The following is a 24515-nucleotide window of genomic DNA, read 5'->3' as shown; positions in this document are numbered from 1 at the left end:
AGTGTTGCAATTCATGGGGTCGCAAAGAGCTGGACACGACTGAGTGACTGAACTGAACTGAACTTGCCTCCTTCCTTGGACACACCAAATATACATACATACAGAGCAGTTTCTTTTGAAGAGATACTTGCAAGCTAGCTGATTGATTTCTATTGTTGTTGAGTCACTCAGTGATGTCTTGACTCTCTTGCGACCCCATGGACTATAGCCCAGGGCTCCTGCATTGTAGGTGGATTCTTTATCACTGAGCCAACCAGGGAAGCCTAGATGACTCAGATATCTGGCAAGAGAAAAACCAATGGCAGCAGTTAGGAGAGGCTGAGATACAATCCTACCATGTGACCTACATTTGGGAGGGAACTCAAACCTGGAGTTTCTCCCCAGATAAGGCACCCCAGCTTTTAAGACCTGCACCCAAGAAACAAGCCCTGAAAACATCTAACTCTCAAAAACCACGGGGCTTGCATCCATGAGACCCACAAGGCTATATCAAACTGAGAAATGGCTCTTAAAGAATTTGTACACAAAGACTCACTCACCTATCCCCAAAATATTGTACTTATCATAAAGTGTTGGCCTGCAGTGCAGGCATCTAATTTAACATGAATCTAGAGGCTTTCCAGGACACCAGCTTTACCTTCTATCTTGCTCCAGCAAGTGGGCACCATCTTTGTGGTCTCCCTCTTTGTGGTCTCCCTCTGCCACACTCTAAATGCCAGAATCTTCTGGAGGGAAGCTTTCACATGCATCTGTTACCCTAGTTTTTACAGCTGCCACCTAGGGGACACCTGGCTTTACTTGGTAGAGGGGCTTGCATTCCTGAATTTCATGGGATTGGAATAAGAGAGAGAATTCTTGGCAGACTGTTCCCTCTGGGCATGGTACAGAGCACATTAAAAGGATCATACACTATGATTGAGTGGGATTTATCCCAGGGATGCAAGGATTATTCAGTATCCACAAATCAATCAGTGTGATACACCATATTAACAAATTGAATAAAAACCATATGATCATCTCCATAGATGCAGAAAGATTTTGACAAAAATCTTTTAACACCCATTTATGATACAAACTACAGAAAGTGGGCATAGAGGGAACCTACCTCAGCATAATAACGCTGAAAGCATTCCCTTCCCAGGTGGCTCAGTGGTAAAGAATTACTGGCACAAAGACAGAAATATAGATCAATGGAACAAAATAGAAAGCCCAGAGATAAATCCACGCACATATGGACACCTTATCTTTGACAAAGGAGGCAAGAATATACAATGGAGAAAAGGCAATCTCTTTAACAAGTGGTGCTGGGAAAATTGGTCAACCACTTGTAAAAGAATGAAACTAGAACACTTTCTAACACCATACACAAAAATAAACTCAAAATGGATTAAAGATCTCAACGTAAGACCAGAAACTATAAAACTCCTAGAGGAGAACATAGGCAAAACACTCTCTGAAGGAAATCACAGCACAATCCTCTATGACCCATCTCCCAGAATATTGGAAATAAAAGCAAAAATAAACAAATGGGACCTAATTAAACTTAAAAGCTTTTGCACAATGAAGGAAACTATAAGCAAGGTGAAAAGACAGCCTTCAGAATGGGAGAAAATAATAGCAAACAAAGCAACTGACAAAGAATTAATCTCAAAAATATACAAGCAGCTCATGCAGCTCAATACCAGAAAAATAAGCAACCCAGTCAAAAAAATGGGCCAAAGAACTAAACAGACATTTCTCCAAAGAAGCCGTACAGATGGCTAACAAACACATGAAAAGATGCTCAACATCACTCATTATCAGAGAAATGCAAGTCAAAACCACAATGAGGTACCATCTCATGCCGGTCAAAATGGCTGCAATCCAAAAGTCTACAAATAATAAATGCTGGAGAGGGTGCGGAGAAAAGGGAACCCTCTTACACTGTTGTTGGGAATGCAAACTAGTACAGCCAATATGGAGAACAGTGTGGAGATTCCTTAAAAAACTGGAAATAGAACTGCCATACAACCCAGCAATCCCACTGCTGGGCACAAAGTTCAAGGAAACCAGAAATGAAAGAGACATGTGTACCCCAATGTTCATCGCAGCACTGTTTACAACAGCTAGGACATGGAAGCAACCTAGATGTCCATCAGCAGACGAATGGATAAGAAAGCTGTGGTACTTATACATAATGGAATATTACTCAGCTATTAAAAAGAACATATTTGAACCAGTTCTTATGAGGTGGATGAAACTGGAGCCAATTATACAGAGTGAAGTAAGCCAGAAAGAAAACACCAATACAGTATTTTAATGCATATATATGGAATTTAGAAAGATGGTAACAATGACCCTATATGCGAGACAGCAAAAGAGACACAGATATAAAGAACAGACTTTGTGGGAGAAGGTGAGGATGGGATGATTTGAGAGAATAGCATTAAAACATGTATATTACCATATGTAAAACAGATCACCAGTCCACATTGGATGCCTGTAACAGGGCACTCAAAGCTACTGGGACAACCTGAGGGATGGGATGGGGAGGGAAGTGGGAGGGGGGTTCAGGATGGGGACACATGTACACCCATGGCTGATTCATGTCAATGTATGGCAAAAACCACTACAGTATTGTAAAGTAACTAGCCTCCAATTAAAATTAAAAAAAAGAATCAGCCTGCCAATGCAAGAGACACAAGTTAGGTTTCTGGGTCAGGAAGATCTCCTGGAGGAAGAAATGGCAACCACTCCAGCATTCTTGCCTGAAAACCCATGGACAGGGGAGCCTGACAGGCTACAGTCCTTGGGGTCACAGAGTCAGACAAAACTGAGCACGCACACACACAGGCACTAAAGTCAGGAACGAGGCAAGTATGGCCACTCTCATACACTTTTCTTCAACATAGTTTTGAAAGGCCTAGCCCTGGCAATCAAAGAAAAAAAAAAAATAATAAAAGGAATCCAAATTGGAAACAAAGAAGGAAAACTGTCACTGTTTGCAGATGACTTGAAATACATATGTAGAAAATCCTATCAGAAAACTACCTATACTCAACAGTGAATTTGGTACTTGCAGGATACAAAATTATTACACAGAAATCTGTTTTATTTCTATGCACTAGCTTATTGGCTGTGACAAATAAGATATTCTCTAGGAACATGACAACTGCTCTGGCTCATCACTGAAGGTAGAGCTCGCCTTGAATGAAGTATACATGCTTTGTTCTAGACAACATCACTATTTTACCATTTAACTTCTACCTGGGAATTAGTACTTTCTGAGCCATGAAATTAAAAGACACTTGCTCCTTGAAAGGAAAGTTATGACCAACCTAGACAGCCTATTGAAAAGCAGAGACATTACTTTCCCAACAAAGGTCCGGTCTAGTCAAGGCTATGGTTTTTCCAGTGGTCATGTATGGATGTGAGAGTTGGACTATAAAGAAAGCTGAGCACAAAAGAATCGATGCTTTTGAACTGTGTTGCTGGAGAAGACTCTTGAGAGTCCCTTGGACTGCAAGGAGATCTAACCAGTCCATCCTAAAGGAGATCAGCCCTGAGTGTTCATTGGAAGGACTGATATTGAAACTGAAACTCGAATACTTTGGCCACCTGATGCGAAGAGTTGACTCATTGGAAAAGACCCTGATGTTGGGAAAGATTGAGGGCAGGAAGAGAAGGGGATGACAGAGGATACGATGGTTGGATGGCATCACCGACTCAATGGACATGGGTTTGGGAGGACTCTGGGAGTTGGTGATGGACGGGGAGGCCTGGCGTGCTGCGGTTCATGGGGTCGCCAAGAGTCGGACATGACTGAGTGAGTGACTGAACTAAACTGAACTGAGCTCCTAAAAGGAAAATTATATTTTCCCATTTGAAAATTATTTTTGCAAACTATTCCAAAGTCCTTGAATTATAAGGGATAGATTTTTAAAATGTTAGTTTTATACAGCATTGTGGCTAAATCTTGCTCACAATGTAAAAGTCCTCTGCATTAGATAGGCCCTAAGTTTCTTGATTGCCTGATGTAGAGGAATTACACGTTTTTATTTGAGGCACCATATTGAAAATATTTTGCATGTGGAATATGTTTCATTTAAGGAACTATAGAAACCACTAATCTAGCTTGATGCTTTTTATTATTTTGGAAACATTTATTTTATCCCTTGGTTACTGGCAGTTCTGTTATGGTTTAGAGACAACAATAAAGATCTTATTGTTTATGCTCCACTGGAAAAAAATAATAGTTCAGATATTTGACCTCAGATAATTGTGAATCCCATTGGGGAAGTGCTGCATATTTTTGAAGATTATGTGTTTTCATACTACAAGAAAGAATAGAACACAATTTATCCTGGGAGCTTTTCTTTAGGATCTATAATATTTTTGTGGACTATTAATAAATACACTATATGTTGTATTGTATATTATATCTCTTATTAACTCTAGTGCCATCACTAATGTTTTAATATATAACCATATGTTCCTCAAGGGAGCAGTTTGTGTGTTTTACTGGCAAGTAGCACACAAAAAAATTCTCCCTGCTGTTCTCCTCTACTATAAATTAATATCCTCTACCGGGGGACCTCTTATGATATAAAATTGTCATCCTGTGAGTGGTATGGATGAAATTACCGTGGAGGAAAGCTTGAGCAGTTACCGGAGTATGAATAAGACAGCACCTATTCTGCTGTACATAGGACCCCTGCTGTCTTATATTAATTTACGATAAATAATTTACTTCACTAACTTCAGAGTTTACTACTCTGAATTATCTTTTTAGTCACAGTCTTTTCTTAACGTAAGTGCATTTTCTATACCGAAAAGGAGTACTCTAAAAGCATGGCATCATCTTTGCCAGCTCCAGACTATTCAGCAGTTTCTACAACACAAGATTTTATCCAGTAAGAGTGCCTGGAGGATGGATCCTTTTAAGTGACACTGTTGTCTGCACTGCTTTTCATTTTGGCAGTAAAGGAGTTACAGGAAAAGATGGATCCATAATGACAGTCCTGTGTGTTGTAATGTGATGGTTGCCTGGCAACTCTACCTGTACAAATAAATATGGGACTTGTATCTGTATTAATCCCCTCTTGTTGTCAAGGTTTAGAGGTTTTTAATACATTAAGCTTAGAAAATACTTAAAAGCAAAAAGGCTTGATCATTTGATGGTCCTTTAGAATTGTATGAGATTGCTGGATGTCGACACATAAGGGGTCTTGGGGAGTAAGTGGTACATAGTTCTGTGAATAAGTCTTGAATATATTTGAACATCTCTTAAATGAGTCTGAGCCTTACCTTGGCATCTCACATAACTTACATCTTCCAGGGACATATTTCTTCACTTAAAAACATTTATTGACTATCATTAAATGTGTTACTTCTGCACTAGAAATGGGCTAGGGTATAAATACAAGAAAGACAGAGCCCTGGGCTTTTCTTCTAGAGAGGTGACTTTAGTGAAGAGCACATCTAGAGAGGAATGTTCTTACTTGTAACACTCGGGGAACACGCCCATTAGTACCAACTGTTCTTTCTATACCCTAACAGAGATCAAAGCCAGCTATGGATTGTGCCCCAGCACACTGCTTGTGGCTACAGTACAAGCTTCCCTCTTCCACCCTCTCACTGAGTGTGCCAGAACATAGGTTATCACACTGGTCTGCTGGTACCTATATCTTCATTCTTTTCTTCTATGCCTCAGCTTTCTCTTTCCAAGACTTTACTATTTTGTACTTCAGTATAACATATTTTCATCCCATCAGTGATACCCACTCTGTTTAAATAAGGATCTCAGAAAAGCTGTAAGGGAAAGTTGGCTAAAAAGACCCCATATTTTACTGATGCAAAAACTCTTAAGGATTTCAAATTCTAGAAATAGACAAGGTCTCAGGAGAAGGAAATGGCAACCCACTCCAGTACTCTTGCCTGGAAAATCCCATGGACGGAGGAGCCTAGTAGGCTGCGGCCCATGGGGTCATGAAGAGTTGGACACGACTGAGTGTCTTCCCTTTCACTTTTCACTTTCATGCACTGGAGAAGGAAATGGCAACCCACTCCAGTGTTCTTGCCTGGAGAACCCCAGGGACGGGGGTGCCTGGTGGGCTGCTGTCTATGGGGTCACACAGAGTCGGACACGACTGAAGTGACTTAGCAGCAGCGGCAGCAGGATGATATATATTAAATTGTATTTTCATGCATAGACTAAGGACCTATATTGCTAATGATAAGAAAGATCACCTTTTATCATTCCAAGCTCCTCCAAATGGTGACATTTTGTCATTAATCTTAAATAAAATCATTATTTTAATTGGCTAAAGAAGTTAAAAAGTAGTCACTGCTTTTATCTTGTTATAATCATATAAATGGTAAGCCTTCTCAGCGGTCACCAAAACACTCATGACTTCTATCAGTTGATTTTATTCTAACTCAGTACATCTGGTCACATGGAACAAAGGGATGAGGCATGAAATTATCTGTCTGCCCTAACTCTGTCATCTGCTAAGACAGCACAACAATGTCTGCCACAGCACATCAAGAAAGCCCACATTTATTAGCATTCAGCTGGGGAAACTAAAGCAATTTATTGTGGGATAAAGATTCATTACAGGAATGAGATCTTATGCAGTTTCAGAGAAGCCTGGGAGATATCTAAGGATCCAGAAGAGAGAAATGAAAGGTTAGAGCTGACTAGCACCCAGCTTTCCTGAAGCACTAGGCTGATGGGTAAGGGTAAGTCAGAGCTTTCAGGGGAATTTGAGAAGCAGGTCATTGCCATTTTAGGGCAGCAAAGGGGAGCTGGGGAAGAGAGTATGAAAAGCTATCAACTGTGATGGCATCTACTTCTGGAGGTGTTCAGGCAAGTGCCTGGTGATGAGCATGGCACCTCTGCTGACCACCAGTGCTTCCATTCACAAGCAAGAGCTGGACAGGGACTCATGGTGTCTCCTTCCTCTTTTTATCACTATGCTCATCTCTGAACCTATAGTGGGAGAACAGGGGAAGAGAAAGTATGACTGGCTATAGCTATAACTTTATACTTAACTATAGCCCTGCATTTTGTGTTGTTGGGTGTTGTCATTATAGACATGCCTGAACCGGCTAAGTCTGCTCCTGCCCCTAAAAAGGGCTCTAAAAAAGCTGTGACCAAGGCCCAGAAGAAGGATGGCAAGAAGCGCAAGAGCAGCCGCAAGGAGAGCTACTCCGTGTACGTGTACAAGGTGCTGAAGCAAGTCCATCCGGACACTGGCATCTCGTCCAAGGCCATGGGAATCATGAGCTCCTTTGTCAAGGACATTTTCAAGTGCATAGCTGGTGAGGCATCACGCCTGGCGCATTACAACAAGCGCTCGACTATCACATCCAGGGAGATCCAGACCGCTGTGCGCTTGCTGCTACCTGGGGAGCTGGCCAAGCACGCCGTGTCCGAGGGCACTAAGGCTGTCACCAAGTATACCAGCTCCAAGTAAATATAATATGCCTAGCCGCTGTTAACGGAGAAGGCAATGGCACCCCACTCCAGTACTCTTGCCTGGAAAATCCCATGGACGGAGGGCCTGGTGTGCTGTAGTCCACGGGGTTGCTAAGAGTCGGACACAACTGAGCGACTTCACTTTCATAGCCCTGCCATAAAATGACTGGTTAGTGATTAGCCTTTAAAGTGGGTCGTCCAGGACATGTTTGTCCACTCCTCATCTCCCAGCTGTAGCACAAACCCCTTAGCACAGATGGCTCACCAGTTAGGCTTTTCATACCCATTTTATAACTCTGTAATACTCACAAGTTCCTCTGCGCTAGCTAGTCATGAGGAACTCAGTGATAGATACAACTTGCTCATTACTTAGGCTTTTAATAGAGTAGCAATCCCTGGTGGCTCAGATGGTAAAGAGTGCACCTGCAATGCTGGAGACCTGGGTTCAATCCCTGGGTCGGAAGATCTTCTGGAAAAGGAAATGGCAACCCATTTCAGTTTTCTTGCCTGGAGAATTCCATGGACAGAGGAGCTGGGCAGACTGCAGTCCATGGGTTGCAAAGAGTCAGACATGACTGAGTGACTCTCACTCACTTCACAGAGGAGAAATCCAGTAGGAGAAAGATCACAAAGTCATGGAAGGTTAAATATTATTAGTAATAGAAAATAAAAATGAGATAAACACATGCCATATCTACAGGAGGAAAATCCACTGTGGGCCAGCACTATGAAGAACAGTTCTTGGAGGAGGTGGCAAATGAGAAAGGCATGTAGACCATGAGAGACAGGATAAGCTGAGCACCTATGATCATTGCCAGTCAGCCTTGGGAACAAAGAGAGCCTGTATGACCTCAGAAGTTACCATTGGCAGAGATTAAACTAGTCAACTTGTTTAATCCTGCACAGGAAGAAAAAATTTTAAGGACTAAAGTCAAAGTAACTCTGGAAAGAAAAGGAGGACAAAGATTATACCATGAGAAAATAAAAGAGAAAGAGTAGATATCTGTTTTGAATCTTTTTTTAGAAAAAAAATCAATAAAAATGACAACATATATGCTTGAAAATGTCTGTTATGGTAGGGACCATGTTTTTCCTGTGTTTGAGACATTTTTGTCTTTGAATGATTAATGTGTCAAGTGTGGGTTTCCTTTCAGAATGAAACTGAATACAGTAAGTCCCTACATACAAATAAGTTCTGTCCTGAGACTGCATTCATATCTCTGGCTTCTTTGTGAGCCGAACAAAATTAGCCTTGGTACCCAACTTTTACAGATAATGCCAAATGCATGAACTAACTTATATGATTGGACATGTGAACACATGTTCGCATCTTTGAAAGTTTGCAACTTGAAGATTCACGTGTAGGGGACTTACTGTATTGGATCAGCATACAATTTTTTGGATTATAATTACAATTTTAAAAAGTCCTGTACCTTAAAAGGTACATTGGAAGGACTGATGCCAAAGCTGAAACTCCAGTACTTTGGCTACCTGATGCAAAGAACTGACTCATTGGAAAAGACCCTGATGCTGGGAAAGACTGAAGGCAGGAGGAGAAGGGGACAACAGAGGATAAGATGGTTGGATGGCATCACCGACTTGATGGACATGAGTTTGAGCAAGGTCCGAGGGTTGGTGATGGACAGGGAAGCCTGGTGTGCTGCAGTCCATGGGGTCCCAAAGAGTCAGACATGACTGAGTGACTGAACTGACTGACTGACTGAACCTTAATTGTCAATTCAGGAAAACTCCAGAAACAACCTTGCAGAATAAAGTAGGTCAGGGTTATAAGTGAGATTGAAAGCCATGAAGTGGATCTTCCTTGAGGAAAATGTTTTCCACAGAAGACATAGAGATGGCCAGCTGGTACATGAGAAGACACTCAAAGTCACTAATCATCAGGAAAATGCACATCAGAACCACAAGAGAAACTACCTTATGCCTGCTAGGATGGTTATCCTCAAGAAGACACTTAAGTGTTGGTAAGGGTGGATTGTTGGTAGGACTGTAAATTAGGGCAACTACTGTGAAAACCTGTATGAAGGTTCTTTGGAAAATTAAAATTACCATATGAGCCAACAATTCCATTTATAGTATTTATTTGAAGAAAACAAAGCCACTAACTCAAAAAGACATATGCACCCCCAATTTCAATGCAGCAGCCAAATAAGGAAGCCATCTGTCTTGTCAGTGCATGAATTGATTAAAAAAATGTGATACACATACAGTAGAATACTACTCAGCCATAAAAAAGAATGAAATCTTGCCATTTGTGACAACATGCTGCTGCTGCTGCTAAGTCGCTTCAGTCGTGTCCGACTCTGTGCAACCCCATAGACAGCAGCCCACCAGGCTCCCCTGTCCCTGGGATTCTCCAGGCAAGAACACTGGAGTGGGTTGCCATTTCCTTCTCCAATGCATGAAAGTGAAAAGTGAAAGTGAAGTCCCTCAGTCATGTCTGACTCTTAGCGACCCCGTGGACTGCAGCCTGCCAGGCTCCTCCGTCCATGGGATTTTCCGTGGATGAACCTTAAAGATATATTTCTAAGTGAAATAAGTCAGATGAAGACAAATATAGAATCTCACTTATATGACTCTAGAAAAACAAACTCAAACTGAGCTTATAGATAGAGAAGAGACTGGTGGTTGCCAGACACGGGGGGTTGGAATTGACAAAACGGATGAAGGGAGTCCAAAGGTACAGACTTCCAGGTAAGAGGTCATACGTATGTAATGTACAGCGTGGTGACTGTAGTTAATAGATTTATTGTGTACCTGAAAGATGCTAAGAGTAAATCTTAAAAGTTCTCATCACACACACACACAAATTTGTAACTGTGTGGGATTATGGATGTTAATTATACTTACGGAGGTGATCATTTCATAATATATGCAAATTCTGAATCATTATGTTGTATATCTGAAACTAATATATTGTCAGTTGCTACTGCTGCTGCTAAGTCGCTTCAGTCGTGTCCAAATCTGTGCGACCCCATAGACAGCGGCCCACCAGATTCCTCTGTCCTTGGGATTCTCCAGGGAAGAACACTGGAGTGGGTTGCCCTTTCCTTCTCCAAGGCACACATGCATGCTAAGTCGCTTCAGTCGTGTCCGACTCTATGCGAACCTATGGACAGCAGCCCACCAGGCTCCTCTGTCCATGGGATTCTCTAGGCAAGAATACTGGAGTGGGTTGCCATTTCCTTCTCCCATATTGTCAGTTATATTTCCCTATAAAAAAGACTCGTCTGATAGAATAACACATAAGTGAGGTCATGTTGAAGAAAGCACTATGTAAACTGTAAAGCACCAAATACTAGTTATTGAGTGATGACACAAAATACTGCATGGTGGTATCACAGATAAAAACCAAACTGATAGCTGCATATGGGAAGCTGCAACAAGTATTTATTAGTAAGAATTAGATGGTCACAGCAGAACCGCTAAACCAAACTGACAATGTTTAGAATGTAGTTTCCAAAATGCAAAAATTTGTTCCAAAAAACGGTGGCCTGAATGGCTACCCAGTATCAGAACCTCCATGATGATTAGCCAATCAAGTGTCTATTTTCTTTTTAGCCTGCACTTCATTTCTTCAGCTCAGAAGCATGACCTCTGACTTTCTGAAGAGCTGTGTAGAAATTTCTAAGATCAGTAAGGGAAAAACATCGCGAGAAATGGCAAGTGGGTAGAACAGTGTAGTCAAAGGTTGACAAAAACACAGCCCGCAGTCAGTTCATTGCTCTATAACAAAGGGCTCCGTTACCAACAGAACTCACCTACCCTAAAGGCTATATTCTGGCAGAAATACTTCAAAATTTTTTTGATGTGAGATGGTGATATGAAAATGAAGGGGAAAAAAAAAAAAAGAAAATGAAGGGGTATAAAATGGAGCCCCTAAATAAATATGTGCTGCTATCTTGTCAGCAGTGGTCAGCTAAGAGAATTATATTATTGGGGATAGTGAATCTCTAAGCATTGCCTTGACCACAGAGGCCAGAGGTGTTTGTGTTTGTTTCAGGACACTGAGTCTAGAGTTGAGGTCTGGTATTTTGCTGGTGACTGCCGAAGAGGAGGGATTTGGCTTCTGGCAGCACATAAAGCCAAGCTGACAACAAAGCTTTCCTTTCAAGCTATCCAAATGAACACATTTCTAATCTGAAATTCAAATACTTGACAACAGAGAGCCTGTGAGCCGGGCTTTGAACAGGAAATTGCTTCATGGTTTTAGCATAATGAATTAGGCAGTTAGACTAAATCCATTTAGTAGGAAAAGAATGCTTTCACATGCTTTTTGAAAGAAACGAGAGAGGGGTGATCTTCTTAATTTCCCAAATTTCTCAGGACTTAAGAGACACAAATGCTCCATGTAAATTGTATCTGTTCTGTTCTATGATTGGTATGTAAAAAGCCATCTTAGCCCCAGTATTCAGAAATCATCTTTGTTAGAAAACGCTCTGCTTTTGAATGTTAGGGAAACCGAAGGTGATGAATAAAGGTTAGGCAGGTCTCATCCTTATTGTGTCCTGTACTTCCCATGATAATGGGGAATGCATTTTAATTCTGAAACCCTGTCTTAGTCACTGGCAGTGTTTTCCAGTGGACACAGCATTGCAGTCTTTAGGGAAGTGGGGAGAGATGTGGACACAGGGAACAAGCTTGCACAGAGAGGTACATAAAGACAAACACGCTCCATGGGGCAAAATCTCGCATTTCTTGTCATTTTCATCCAGAAATGCACCTCTAGCCCACAGTCCTAACACAGAAGCAGGCTGGTCCACAGCTGGGTTTGTGACCACAGAGGCAGCTCTGAGACTTTTAGCACAGCCGGGGAAGGACCACCATGAGGAGAAGGGGAATAATGTTTGCTTGTGTTAGGTCCATTTAACAAGGCTGACCTTAAGAGAGCCTGATGACAGACTTCCTTTGGGAAGGAGAGGACTTGAGAAAATGGAAAAAAAAAAAACAGTCCCCATCTCTCCCCTTAAAAAGAAAAGGCAAGAGTAACAGCATAAACGAGGAGACAGACCCTGGGAGAGGAGTGGGTTAAGTCTTGTCCTGGATAAGTCTGCCAGAGACAGGCTGATTTGTAACCAAGCCCCAGCAGCACTGAACACAGACATGGCTGTGCCTAAGACAGCCAAGGGAAAACTGTTCTGCGTAACCAGGCTTCCACCAGAGCAGACAAATACACAAGGTCTGCCATCTTTGCGTTTACAACTTGCTAGGTAGTATACCCAAACTATCTCCTGCTCCCAAGCACTATGGAAACAGGATGTAAGTAAATATGGTTTCTTTTTAGTCATTGTTTGCAATTTCCTATCAGAGGCAACAGTAAAGTTCTTCCAGTTGGCATAGTGATGAAGATACTATGACAGATTACATTGCAAAGCGATATTTTAAAAACCTTCATGTGTGCCAAGCGTCTAATTCGTGTTTACAGTTAAAAAGGACCGTGTCCCAGTCTCCTCATTGCTACACAATTGTCCTTCTTGGTAGAGGATGGGAGACCTTGGCACATATACAGATTAGCTATATGATCACCTACTTGAAAGGACGCATGATGAATTAAGCTGAGAAATACTGACTTTAAATGTATGAGAAGAGTTCTGATCTAGAATAGTAATGATCACCCAGAAGCACAAAATGAATATTTACTAGACCTTAGGAGTTGTACCGAGACACCAACTAGAACTAGTCCAATTCATTCCAGATAGTACTTCAACCCCACGAGTGAGATATGGGCAGAGAGGAGAGCGGGAGAGTCGAGAACCTTGCATCTCTCTGGGTAAAGCAGGACAGAATCCCACATTTGAGCTGGCGGCCAGACAACGAGCTTTCCTTCAGAGTCGTATTCTGGAATCTTGCAAGAGGAAGTGCCAGCAGAGGGGCTGTGTGGGCAAGGGAACATGCACAGCAGCGGGCCCTCTCTCTTGTTTGTGGAAGCAAAAGCCCTTTAGTTGAGGCAAAGTCTTTAATCCTATGATAAGAGATCCAACGTAAAGTTTCGGCAAGCCTGGGAGAGCTAAAGAGAATGAAATTTGTGTTGAAGGAGAAAGGGCTAATAGCAGTGTTCTGTTGCAGGGTGGAGAAAAAGCTTCAAGAAGGGCTTGTTAAATTTAGGTCCTTATAGATACTGAAGATGCCTCTGTGGGCCTCCAAAGTTAAGGCCAAGCGCACAAGGCTGCCAGGAGCCAGAAGCCCTGAGAGAAGGAAGTACATAGATGGGGATGGTTACAAGCCTCAGTTATGGTAAGGGTTCCTTATATTTTTTCACCCAAGTCCTTGTTAGGTAGAGGAGACCGAAGGGGTATGTTTCCTTCTGTGGAAGTAGGAGGGATTTAGCCTGAACAAGATTATGCAAATTCAGTATTTCTTTCAGATGTGGTAGCTTAATCTTAAAAATTCTTCAGTATTTTCAATTCCAGTGTATATTCATTTTTGCTTTGATACAGAAAATAAGAACAAACTAATTTGAGCATTGGGAAGAGTGTGGGTGCAAAGTCACCTCATTCATGTCTTTCCCTTTATGACCCTATGGACCGTAGCCCACCAGGCTCTTCTGTCCAAGGGATTCTCCAGGCAAGATATGGGAATGGATTGCCATTGCCTCCTGCAGGGGATCTTCTGACCCAGGGATCGAACCTGCATCTCTTACATCTCCTGCCTTGGCAGGTGGGTTCTTTACTACTAGTGCCGCCTGGAAGAGGGGCTACGCTTATTGTGTGGTGATGCCTGGCTCCCTGCCCATGGGCTGCATCCAAGTGAGGAGCATGGACCTGGGACCAGCACTTGATGTAATCGTTGCAAAGTGAGTTGCTAAAAGCCTAGTTCCGACTCTTGTTTTCCTATTTCGTCCTAACTTGGACTCACTCAAAACAGGCAAAGTAATCTAAGGAGAGTGTGCTTTTCTCCTAGTTCTTCCAATACTGCCTCTAAAGTATTACCTGAAAGGAAAACTAAATAAGATGACTTCAGTTTTGTCCCTATCCCGACTATGAGAGTTTTAGCATCTTCTTTGGTATGACTTCTCCCTTATCTAGTATGTAAAGTATCAGTTCAGTTAGTCAGTTCAGTCACTCAGTCGTTTCCAACTCTTTGCGACCCCATGAACCAGAGCACAGCATGTGAGGCCTCCCTGCTGCTGTTGCTGCTGCTAAGTTGCTTCAATCATGTCCGACTCTGTGCAACCCCATAGACAGCAGCCCACCAGGCTCCCCCATCCCTGGGATTCTCCAGGCAAGAACACTGGAGTGGGTTGCCATTTCCTTCTCCAATGCATGAAAGTGAAAAGTGAAAGTGAAGTCGCTCAGTCGTGCCCGACTCTTAGCAACCCCATGGACTGCAGCCTACCAGGCTCCTCCATCCATGGGATTTTCCAGGCAAGAGTACTGGAGTGGGTTGCCATTGCCTTCTCCGCCAGGCCTCCCTGTCCATCACCAACTCCCGGAGTTTACTCAAACTCATGTCCATCGAGTCGGTGATGCCATTCAGCCATCTCATCCTCTGTCATCCCCTTCTCCTCCTGCCCCCAATCCCTCCCAGCATCAGAGTCTTTTCCAGTAAGTCAACTCTTCGCATGAGGTGGCCAAAGTACTGGAGTTTCAGCTTTAGCATCAGTCCTTCCAGTGAACACCCAGGGCTGATCTCCTTTAGAATGGACTGGTTGGATCTCCTTGCAGTCCAAGGGACTCTCAAGAGTCTTCTCCACAGTATAGTGAGAATTAAATTGCTAACAAGAAATACAAATTGATTATATATGCATCCCATCCACAAAGTTTATCATTCTCTTCTCACCCCTCTGGAAAAAAAACAAACACAGATTTTAACTAAGTGTTGGCATAGGCACAGGGCTAGCCTTGCAAGTAAAATATTGAGAAAAACCTTCCTGGGTTCTGCCTTGTGGCCCCTTAGCATGGGGAGTCTCAGGCGTGGGTGACAGAACCCCATCTTGGTAGGCTGATGGAGCTTTTCCAACGTTGCAACAAATCATTCCCCTTTCCAAGTGAAAACAAAACATAACAAGTCAGGAGAAATGTTAGCCACGTGTTTGTATCATTTCATTAGTGTTCATTAAAGTTTTTAGTGAAACAGCTAACATTTAATGCTCATACTTGGGCATTATTAGAGATCACTTCCTTTCCTGAATTATTTTCTTCCCTGATAGAAAGGGCAGAGTCACACTGTTATTCTCAGCCATGACCCTGAGTCGGCCATATAGTCAGGGTAGGACAGTAGCCAGAAAGGTCACTCACTTGTGTACTGTCTTCATGTATCATCTGTACATACTTATTTTTCATTGTATAACCATATTTTTTATTTGGGCTTATTTCAAGCAAAGTGAAAGTCACTGAGTTGTGTCTGACTCTTTGCGACCGCATGGGCTATACAGTCCATGGAATTCTCCAGGCCAGAATACTGGAGTGGGTAGCCTTTCCCTTCTCAAGGGGATCTTCCCAACCCAGGGATCAAACCCAGGTTTCCTGCATTGCAGGTGGATTCCTTACCAACTGAGTTATCAGGAAAGCCCGATTTGAAACAAAAATACTTATCAAATTATAGTTTTGATATGCTGATATGTTTCTCAATATATTAAAGAAGTACACATCTCAGACTGTAAGACAGAAAAAATTGTCCATCTGCCAACTAAACCATCCTGTGAAACCCCAGTAATACACATAGAACCAGTAACACCAGATTACATCACATCCTATAGCGCCAATACTGGCTTAAACACAGAGGCAGGAGGTAGGTGGGATGGCTTATATTCTGTCACTGGTAGCAACTCCCAGAAATGAAGGTGGGCGTTGAGCTCCAAGGAGGAGGATTTGGGGCCACAGGCCAGGAAGAAGGGAACTGGAGTCTCCCCTGGAACTTTTAAGGGAGGCTGAGGGCTAAAGGAAATACACAGGTCAACTCATAGGTATGCAGAGCTGGGATTATAGCACTGTGAACCAGGGACTTCCCTGGTGGCCCACTGGCAAAGACTCCATGCTCTCAATGCAGGCTTCTTAATGGGCTTGACCCCTCGTCAGGGAACTGGATCCCACACGCCACAACTAAGTCCCGACATGGCCAAATAAATATTAAAGCACTGTGGTTCAACCTTTCCCCTGTTCAGCCTGGTTGGTGACTGCTGCGGTAATGGAGGCCAATGATGAACTTTTGGAGGATGAAGCAGAAAGTGCCTACTGAAGGGCAGCGGGATATGCTACTCTGACACAAGGATTTAAACTGAAGGCAATTGAGAAGAAGCAGTTGTAAGAAAAGCTCTCTGCCCTCTCATAGTTGCCTTTAAAAGCATGGCAAAAATTTGTAAAGGAGTCCTCCTCCTCTCTAAGTATAGAAGCTAGTCACCAGAGACAATTCTAGACCCTTATCAGCCCAGAGACAGCACCGGAGGAATTCATGCAGGACAAACCTTGTTAAACCAGTGCTCATCTTCTGCTGGTCCTCACCCTCCCCACATTATTTGCCTTCCACAAGTCACTGACTCTAGAAGCTCCAAGTCCCTTTCCTTTGTATTGCCACTTGTCTGAACATTTATTTTAATTACTGTTATTGTTAACATGCTATGTAAGCCCAAGTTTTAACCACCGTTTTGAGTTACTGGGTACTGTGTGAGTAAGTGTGCTGTACGTACTAATAAACTACCATTTGTCTTTCTCTTGTTACTCTAATTTACAGGGTCACAGCCAGAGAACCTAAGATGAGTGGAAGAAAAGATTTTTTCCCTCCCGTATACTACCTGTCTGATAGTTCCCTCTGCATTGAGAGTAACTGGAGATTATACTCTTTTAGCCCCTACTTTTGCAACAGAATGAGACATATTAATTTTTTAAATGGATGTCTCTTTTTTTCTTTTTTGGGCAGCTGAGTATTAAGGGCTGGGTAAACGATCCCTGTGTCTGTGCTTGAAGTCCATGAGCACAACAAGAGAGATGGGTATTTTCCTGGGAGAAAGTGTAGATCCTGCAAAAAGTGTCCAGCTGAAGTCTAGTGTTAGCTTGCAAGGTCCTAAGCGGCTGGCTGCTGCCATGGTGCCAAGCAGGCAGGCGAGCACATGAATATCACATTCAGAGTGACCCTGGCGGGCCCTGGGAAATGGACTGCTCATTTTGCCTAGGACCATTCCTGTTTTGAGGCACGTTCCTCTTGGGATATGAGTATTGTTGGGAAAACTAAAGAAAAGATAGAGCAAGGACTATGTCTTGCTGTTGTTGTTAGTTTTTCATCAAATCACAAAATAGATCAAAGTTTAAAAGGCTGTTTGGCGGGAACGTTACTGAAGGACACTGTTTTACTTGGGCTAATAGCTTACTATGTACGGGCTACTCTCTTGAGTTCGTGATCTACAGAAATTCACTTAATCCTCACCGTGAGTTGTCTTCAGTATACATTATCCCCAGTTTAAAGATAAACTAAGCCCAGAGTGGCTAACTGACCCAAGGTCATATAGGTATTTGAGGCAGAGCCTTTGAGAATGAAAGAAGTCTGGCTTCAGAATCTGTACTCCTATGTCCTATGCCATTCTGCTTTGCTTATTAAATATAAGATGGATGGATGGGAGAGAGGGTGGACAGCAGCTTATATGACTTACTGAGACTGATGCATCTGGCCTTATGTGCAACCAGGACCTCAGTGGCTCTGATTACTTATGCTAGAAAGATTATGGGTTTTCTTTCCCCCACATTCATAAATGAAATAAATGACCCACAGACACAGAAAACAAACTTTATGGTTACCAAAGGGGAAAGAATTTGATATTAACATATATACCCTGCTACATATAAAATGGGCTTCCCAGGTGGCTCAGTGGTAAATGTCTCCTGCCAATGCAGGAGACATTAGATATGTGAGTTCCATCCCTGGGTCAGGAAGATCCCCTGAGGAAGGAAATAGCAACCCACTCTAGTATTCTTGCCTGGGAAATCCCATGGATAGAGGAGCTTGAAGGGCTACAGTCCATGGGGTTGCAAAGAGTTGGACACAACTGAGTACATATAAAATAGATAACCAACAAGGATGTACTGTATAGCTCAGGAACTACACTCAATATTTTATAATAAGCTATAAGGGAAACAAATGTGAAAAAGGATACACACACATATGTATCTATGAATCACTATGCTGTATACCGGAAACTTACACAACATGGTAAATCAACTATACGTCAATAAAAAAGTATAAAAAAGAAAAAGGAAATGAATTTGAACTCAGGATTGCCTTTGGAGTGTTTAGGGAAAATGTTGCCAGATTCCTTTTAACAATAAAAACTGTAGAGAAGCACTGTATGTTTCCTAATGTTAACATCATCTTTAAGGCATAAGTGGTCTCTCTCTTTTTTTTTTCAACTTTAGAAGAGCAAGCAGGATATAAGTAATCTGATTCTTCTTCTGTTTTTCTTTGTTATAGCTCCTGGTAGAAATCCATTCACAATGGTCAAGCCCCTTGAAATAGCATATGTGCACACAAACTTTATTGTGAGTAGGTTGGACTTGTTTTGAATTTTAGAAACAGTTACCACAATGGGGGTTTCAAATTAAAGCTCTGGGCCAGTATACGGATATTAAAATACTAAAAAGCATAATATGGCCTGATCATTCTTTTAGTGACATTCAGGAACCGTTATTGAAATATATCCCAATGGGTAGTACCCAGTGGTTAAGCTCTGAAATCAGACAGCCTACATTGGAAAACCATTAGCAGGCTGTGTGATCTGAAGCAAACTACTGAACCTCTCTGTGCCTTTGTTTCTTCTATTATAAAATGGGCTAATATATGTTCCTGTGATCATGAGATGGTCTGTGTAATGAGCTCTTAGTACAGTGCCTGTTACACGGTAAGTACTCACTAAATGTTAGGTAGAGTGAATAAAGGACATTGTGTACTTTTCAATTATGTTATACTAAGATTTCACTCAATAAAAATACCTATATTAAAAAAGGTCTAGCCTCAGGTCTCTGACAGAATGCGAGCTCACCAGGTGTTAAATCTGTGTATTAATTATCCATCGATAGCCACCTGGTGTATGCTTTTTCTGACACACTATCTACAAAATAATCCCCCCTTAGGCCTTGCAGACTGAATAAAGCAGGAAAATAATCTGCGGTTGTCTTCTCTACAGTAAGTACAACTGTAGTTTGAAAAAAGCCTTTCCATAACGGTACATTATTTTTTTCTTAGCGGTGTCACTCCTGCAGTCATCTAATACCTTTGAAGCAGATGAATCCATTAAAAGGTGTTCTCCTAGTGCCTAGTAATTGCCAGTAAAGTCTAATCAGAGTGGCTACACAAGAACCTTCAAGAAATACTATAAGATAATTAAAACATAAAGGGTATGCAAAAGTAGCAAATCAATAGAGACAGTAAACACGGTTTATCAACAGTCCTGAGAACACTTTCTCCATTCTAAAATGTAAATGGATTTGGGTTGGAGCACACGGCTAGGATGACAGATAGGATCCCGGTAATGGTTTAATTAACTCCAGTTTCCTGCATGTTAAAGGTTGCCTCAGCCCACTGGCTCATGTAACAAACCCTCTGAGGATTTTGTTAGCCAGTGTCTGATAGGAAGACCAGGCAGCCTTCCTTTCCTTACAGGGTTACATTTTGCCCTCCTCCCCTGGAGGCCTTATCAAAACACAGCCCTCTGTTTTCTCTATAAATACACAGATATTTTTAATTTCAGCTCAAACGGTTTGACTTTGTAATCAAGGTAAAAGGAACACACACACACACACACGCTGCCTAAGTAATGAGAAGAGTGCGCTGGGAAGAATTGCGTAATTAAAATTATATATTAAAATTCACACATAGTATATGTAGAATGTTAGAAAAACCATGGCAGCTCTCCAGATGATTCATTTGCTGTTTTAACTCTTCTATAATGTAGGCTATTTTATAATTAGCCAGAGAACTCTGCCACTTGGTTAGTTCAACCCGATGAACGGAATAATAAGGAATATTTACTATTAATGGATATTGAAACTACTACTCTGAGCAGCCCCAATAAAGAATAGTTATTTACTGTTCTTAGCTGGCCATTTAAAATGGAATATCGCCAGTGTTTTGCCTGTAATCGTGAATTTAACTCTTCCAGGAGAGATAAGGGTAAGCTCTTTTGAGGAATTACAATCTGTTTTTTAAAACTGGCTGTGAGGGCCAAGTGTTAGTCAAAAGAAAAATTCTTTTTCCAACCTGCGAGAATGAAGTTGCGCACAATTAACTTTATCATTAGTAAATAAAGGAGTTACTTAACCTCTGCCCTTGCTGAAGTTCCTGATATTTTGCTGAGGAAAGGGCAAGAGACCCATTATGCTTATTTATTCACTTTGTTAAAAGGTTATTCTTGAAGACTGCGATATAGAAACGCAGAATACATAATCTGTGTTAATAAAGATCTATTTACTCCACCATTAAAGAAGCTGGTTATTATACGATGCTCATTAATACTATGAAGAGATTTTTTTTTTCCTGTCGCTCCCAAAGGAAAGATTATCAAGCTGTCAGTAAAGGACTCATTGTCTTTAAATTAGAAATCACTGAGGTATCCTGTGTAAAGGATATTAAAAGCAAGTATAGTCATGCCATCTTACTGCAAGATGAGCTAGAGGTAAGTATATTGCTTATCTTTTGAAATGAAACATTGAAAGTGCCAACTACCTGTGATTTTAAAAATTTCTCTCTTCTTACACTCGGGCTTTTTATCTTGAAGCAGGAATCTAAGCTTGTCCTTTTAAACAATGATTTAGGGGAAGAAATTTAACACCTCCTGCTTGCGACATCTATTTTTCAATAAATCTATACTTTCTCTGCCCTCTGCCATGTTATCAGTCATTCACATCCCAGAGGAAATGCTTCAGGCTTGGGGTTAAATTAAGGTCCTATCTCCAGCGATTGTCTAGAAAGCTGTCTACATTCTCAAACAAACTTATCTACATTATATACAGCCATAAATGCTTCCTGCCAAGCGAAGACACTGTTGTTTTTCTCCATTGATGTCAGTGGTTAAGATTACTACTTGTCAGTTGAGAATTAAAAGAAAAGCCACAATTACCTTTCAGTATAACTTGTAAACAGGTTGAACTTCTATCAGTTTAGTTCTGCGGTGCTGAAATCAACATGGGATATGAATGTCCTATATTCTTACTAAAAAATACAGGTCTAACAAGATGCACTGTATTATTTCTCAAAATACTATTTCAAGTTATACTACTTGCTTTCTGTCTTTGATGGTTTGGTGATGACCCCTTCTGTTGATTTGAGAGTGTACAGTATCTGAAACATCCATTGTTTTACAGCTTCTTGCTTAACAAACAAAAAAACTAGAAAAGCACACCTGACATAAATTAGTTTTACTAAATAGAAGAATTGTCTCAGACATCAGAGGAGGTTAGCTGGGGTGAAATATAAATGGGCCTTCTGATAAAAGCATTAAACACATACACATTCACACATGCACATTCTCTTCCTCCACTTTAACCAAACCCATTTCAGTGCTCTTTAGTGGGATAGAAATACCAACCAGCATTGATTGGGAGCTAAACAAAGCCCAGTTTACAAAATAAGAAGGTGTCCACAACAATCTACTGTAAAATCTCTGAACTGAGGACAGAAGAAGGCATTGCAGAAAAATACCTAGGCAGGATGAGGCTAGCATATCCTGACTCACTAGCAAACCACAGCATAGTTGCAGGAAGAAGAGGGATAGTTTGTATTGTATATTTAGCCACAAATTTATAAACTCATTCATTCAATAAATATACATTGAGTGCACACCACATGCCCAAGTACAGTTCTAGGCCCTAGGGATGTATGAATTTACAAAGTCCATATCCTTATGGAGCTTATATTCTAGTGGAAGAAATCAGATAAAGAAACACATAACTGATGGGTACTCTGTGCTCTGAGAAACACTGGCAGACGAGGTCTTCAGATGATATTTTTAGGAGAAGATTTTATGAGCCCAGTTCTTGCATCTGCTCAAAACTAGAAAAGCATGAAAATCATTAACAGTGACATCTGCTTCTTGTGACTAAGAGCAAGCCTCTGCACATACCCCCCTTCACTAAAATCATATATAATACTGACCTCTCCCCTTACGTGTTCAGAAGTTTTTCAGAGATCTCTGAAATGCTGTCTCTTGTGCCGTAGTCCTCATTTTGTCCCACATCATACTTAACTCACACACAGAAAAGAGAAACATATAACTATATATATGACTGGCGAGAGTTAGTGCCATGGAAAAAATTGGCATGGAGGTTGGGGAGGGTACTGCTTTGTACAAGGGAGGCTCCAGAAAGGTCTCACAGGTGATCTTTGAGCAGAGAGCTGAAGGGAGTGAGGGGCATGGACCCTGTAGACATGTAGGGAAAGAGAATTGCAAACAAAGACAACAGTAAGCACAGAGGCCCTGGGGTGAGTGTTCGGAAGAGCAGGGAGGCAGCATAGCATGGTCAGGGGGAAAGTGGCAGGAGATGAGGACAGAATGGTGATGGTGCACAATGAGATGACCTGTGAGTAGGCTCTGGGTAGGTCAAGTAGCACCTTGAAGGACAGACGATTTAGAGCATGACTATGCTGTGTGGAAAAGACACTCAGGGGATGGGGTGGAAGCAGAAGGAAGAATAGAGGACTATTAACAATCATCTATAGAAGAGATGATTGTGGCTTGGATATGGTGTTGACAACGGAGGAGGGGAGAAATGTTAGGCACATTTTGAAGAAGCCTGAAGAATTTATTGTCAGATTGCATGCAGTGTCGAGAGAAGGATCGCTGTAAGGTTTCTGGTTGGTAAACTTGGAAAAACACAATTGGTACTTAAGAGACATTGGGATGACTTCCACAGGACCAAGAATGTAGGGGTGGAAGTGACTGGTGCAAGAGCTTGAGGGTGGACTTAAGTTTGAGATGCTCATTGGACATCGTGGTGGAGGTGTCAAATAGAGAACTGGATGCATGAGCCTGGAATTCAGGGAAGAGGTCCAGGCTGGGAACACCAATTTAAAGTCATCCAAATATAGATGCTGGAAAAGACTGAAGGCAGGAGGAGAAGGGGGTGACAGAGGATAAGATGGTTGGATGTCATTACCGACTCAATGGACATGAGTTTGAGCAAGCTCTGGGAGATAGTGAAGGACAGGGAAGCCTGGCGTGCTGCAGTCCATGGGGTCACAAAGAGTCCAACACAACTGAGTGACTGAACTGAAATACAGACAACATTTAAATCCAAGACACTAGATGGGTTCAACTGAAAAGTGGATGTAGACAGAGAATTCTAAAAGCTGAGCTTGAAATACTCTGTGGCTAGAATGCTGAGAGGTGGGGAAGAATCAGCAAAGAAAACAGAGAAAGGTGACTGGTGAAGATGGAGGATAACCAAGAAAGGTAATTATTTCATTAGCCAAGGAAAAATGCTTTATGGAAGGAGTAATGCATTGTGTCAATGCTGGTGATTGAAAGTAAGAATAAAACAAGGTAAGACTAGAACAGAGAATGACCACTGTGTTTGGCTTTCTGAAGGTCACTAGTTACCTTGACAAGAATGATGTCAGTGCAGCAATGAGGACTAAAACCTTATGGGAGTAGATTCGGGACAGATGGGAAGAAAATACCTAGCAAGGTCCTATGCTTATAGGAGTTTTACTGTCAGGATGAGAAGAAAAATAGGGAAGTACTTGGAGAGGAGTCTAGGTAAGGTTCTTTTTAATAGGAGATATTACAGTACATTTGTATATTGATGGATATGATCTAGAAGAAAGGGAAACACCAATGGTGCATGAGAAAGAGGAGATAATGGCCCATATGTATCTTAGGTAAGCACCAAAATCTATTAGTAAATTCCACAATATAGATTTACAAATCCCTTGTCATCTCTTACAAGCTTATACAATTTTATGGAGAGACTAATAAGGAAAGCTGTGACCAACCTAGATAGCATATTAAAAAGCAGAGATATTACTTTGCCAACAAAGGTCCGTCTAGTCAAGGCTATGATTTTTCCAGTGGTCATGTATGGATGTGAGAGTTGGATGGTGAAGAAAGCTGAGTGCC

At 41.6% G+C, this 24515-nt stretch overlaps 2 protein-coding genes across 17 annotated transcripts in view; one reads left to right on the top strand and one right to left on the bottom strand.

Annotated features, from left to right (window-relative positions):
- Positions 1–17125, top strand: part of LOC147368978 (histone H2B type 1-C/E/F/G/I-like) — a 147082-nt gene extending 129957 nt beyond the window's left edge. For 2 of the 4 annotated variants that reach the window (XR_015167041.1, XR_015167039.1), the window contains 3 exons: positions 13544–13711; positions 14008–14270; positions 16581–17125. Coding sequence is in view for 1 of the 4 variants with exons in the window: in XM_086410617.1 (XP_086266743.1) it covers positions 7077–7457 (381 nt within the window). In the remaining 3 variants the exon portion in view is untranslated. Of the gene's footprint in view, positions 1–7074; positions 8447–13543; positions 13712–14007; positions 14271–16580 lie in introns of those variants that run through there. The other 2 variants (XR_015167040.1, XM_086410617.1) reach the window with 2 other exon arrangements.
- LOC147368975 (uncharacterized) overlaps positions 1–24515 on the bottom strand; it is a 724353-nt gene that overhangs the window by 18968 nt on the left and 680870 nt on the right. The window lies entirely within an intron of this gene.

The sequence above is a fragment of the Bos grunniens genome, chromosome 7, assembly GCF_055505025.1.
Source record: "Bos grunniens cultivar Pamir isolate PY7600 chromosome 7, Bosgru_T2T1.0, whole genome shotgun sequence".
In the NCBI taxonomy this organism is placed as follows: domain Eukaryota; kingdom Metazoa; phylum Chordata; class Mammalia; order Artiodactyla; family Bovidae; genus Bos; species Bos grunniens.
Note: the sequence above shows the minus strand (reverse complement) of the source record. Positions and strands in the feature narration are given on the sequence as shown.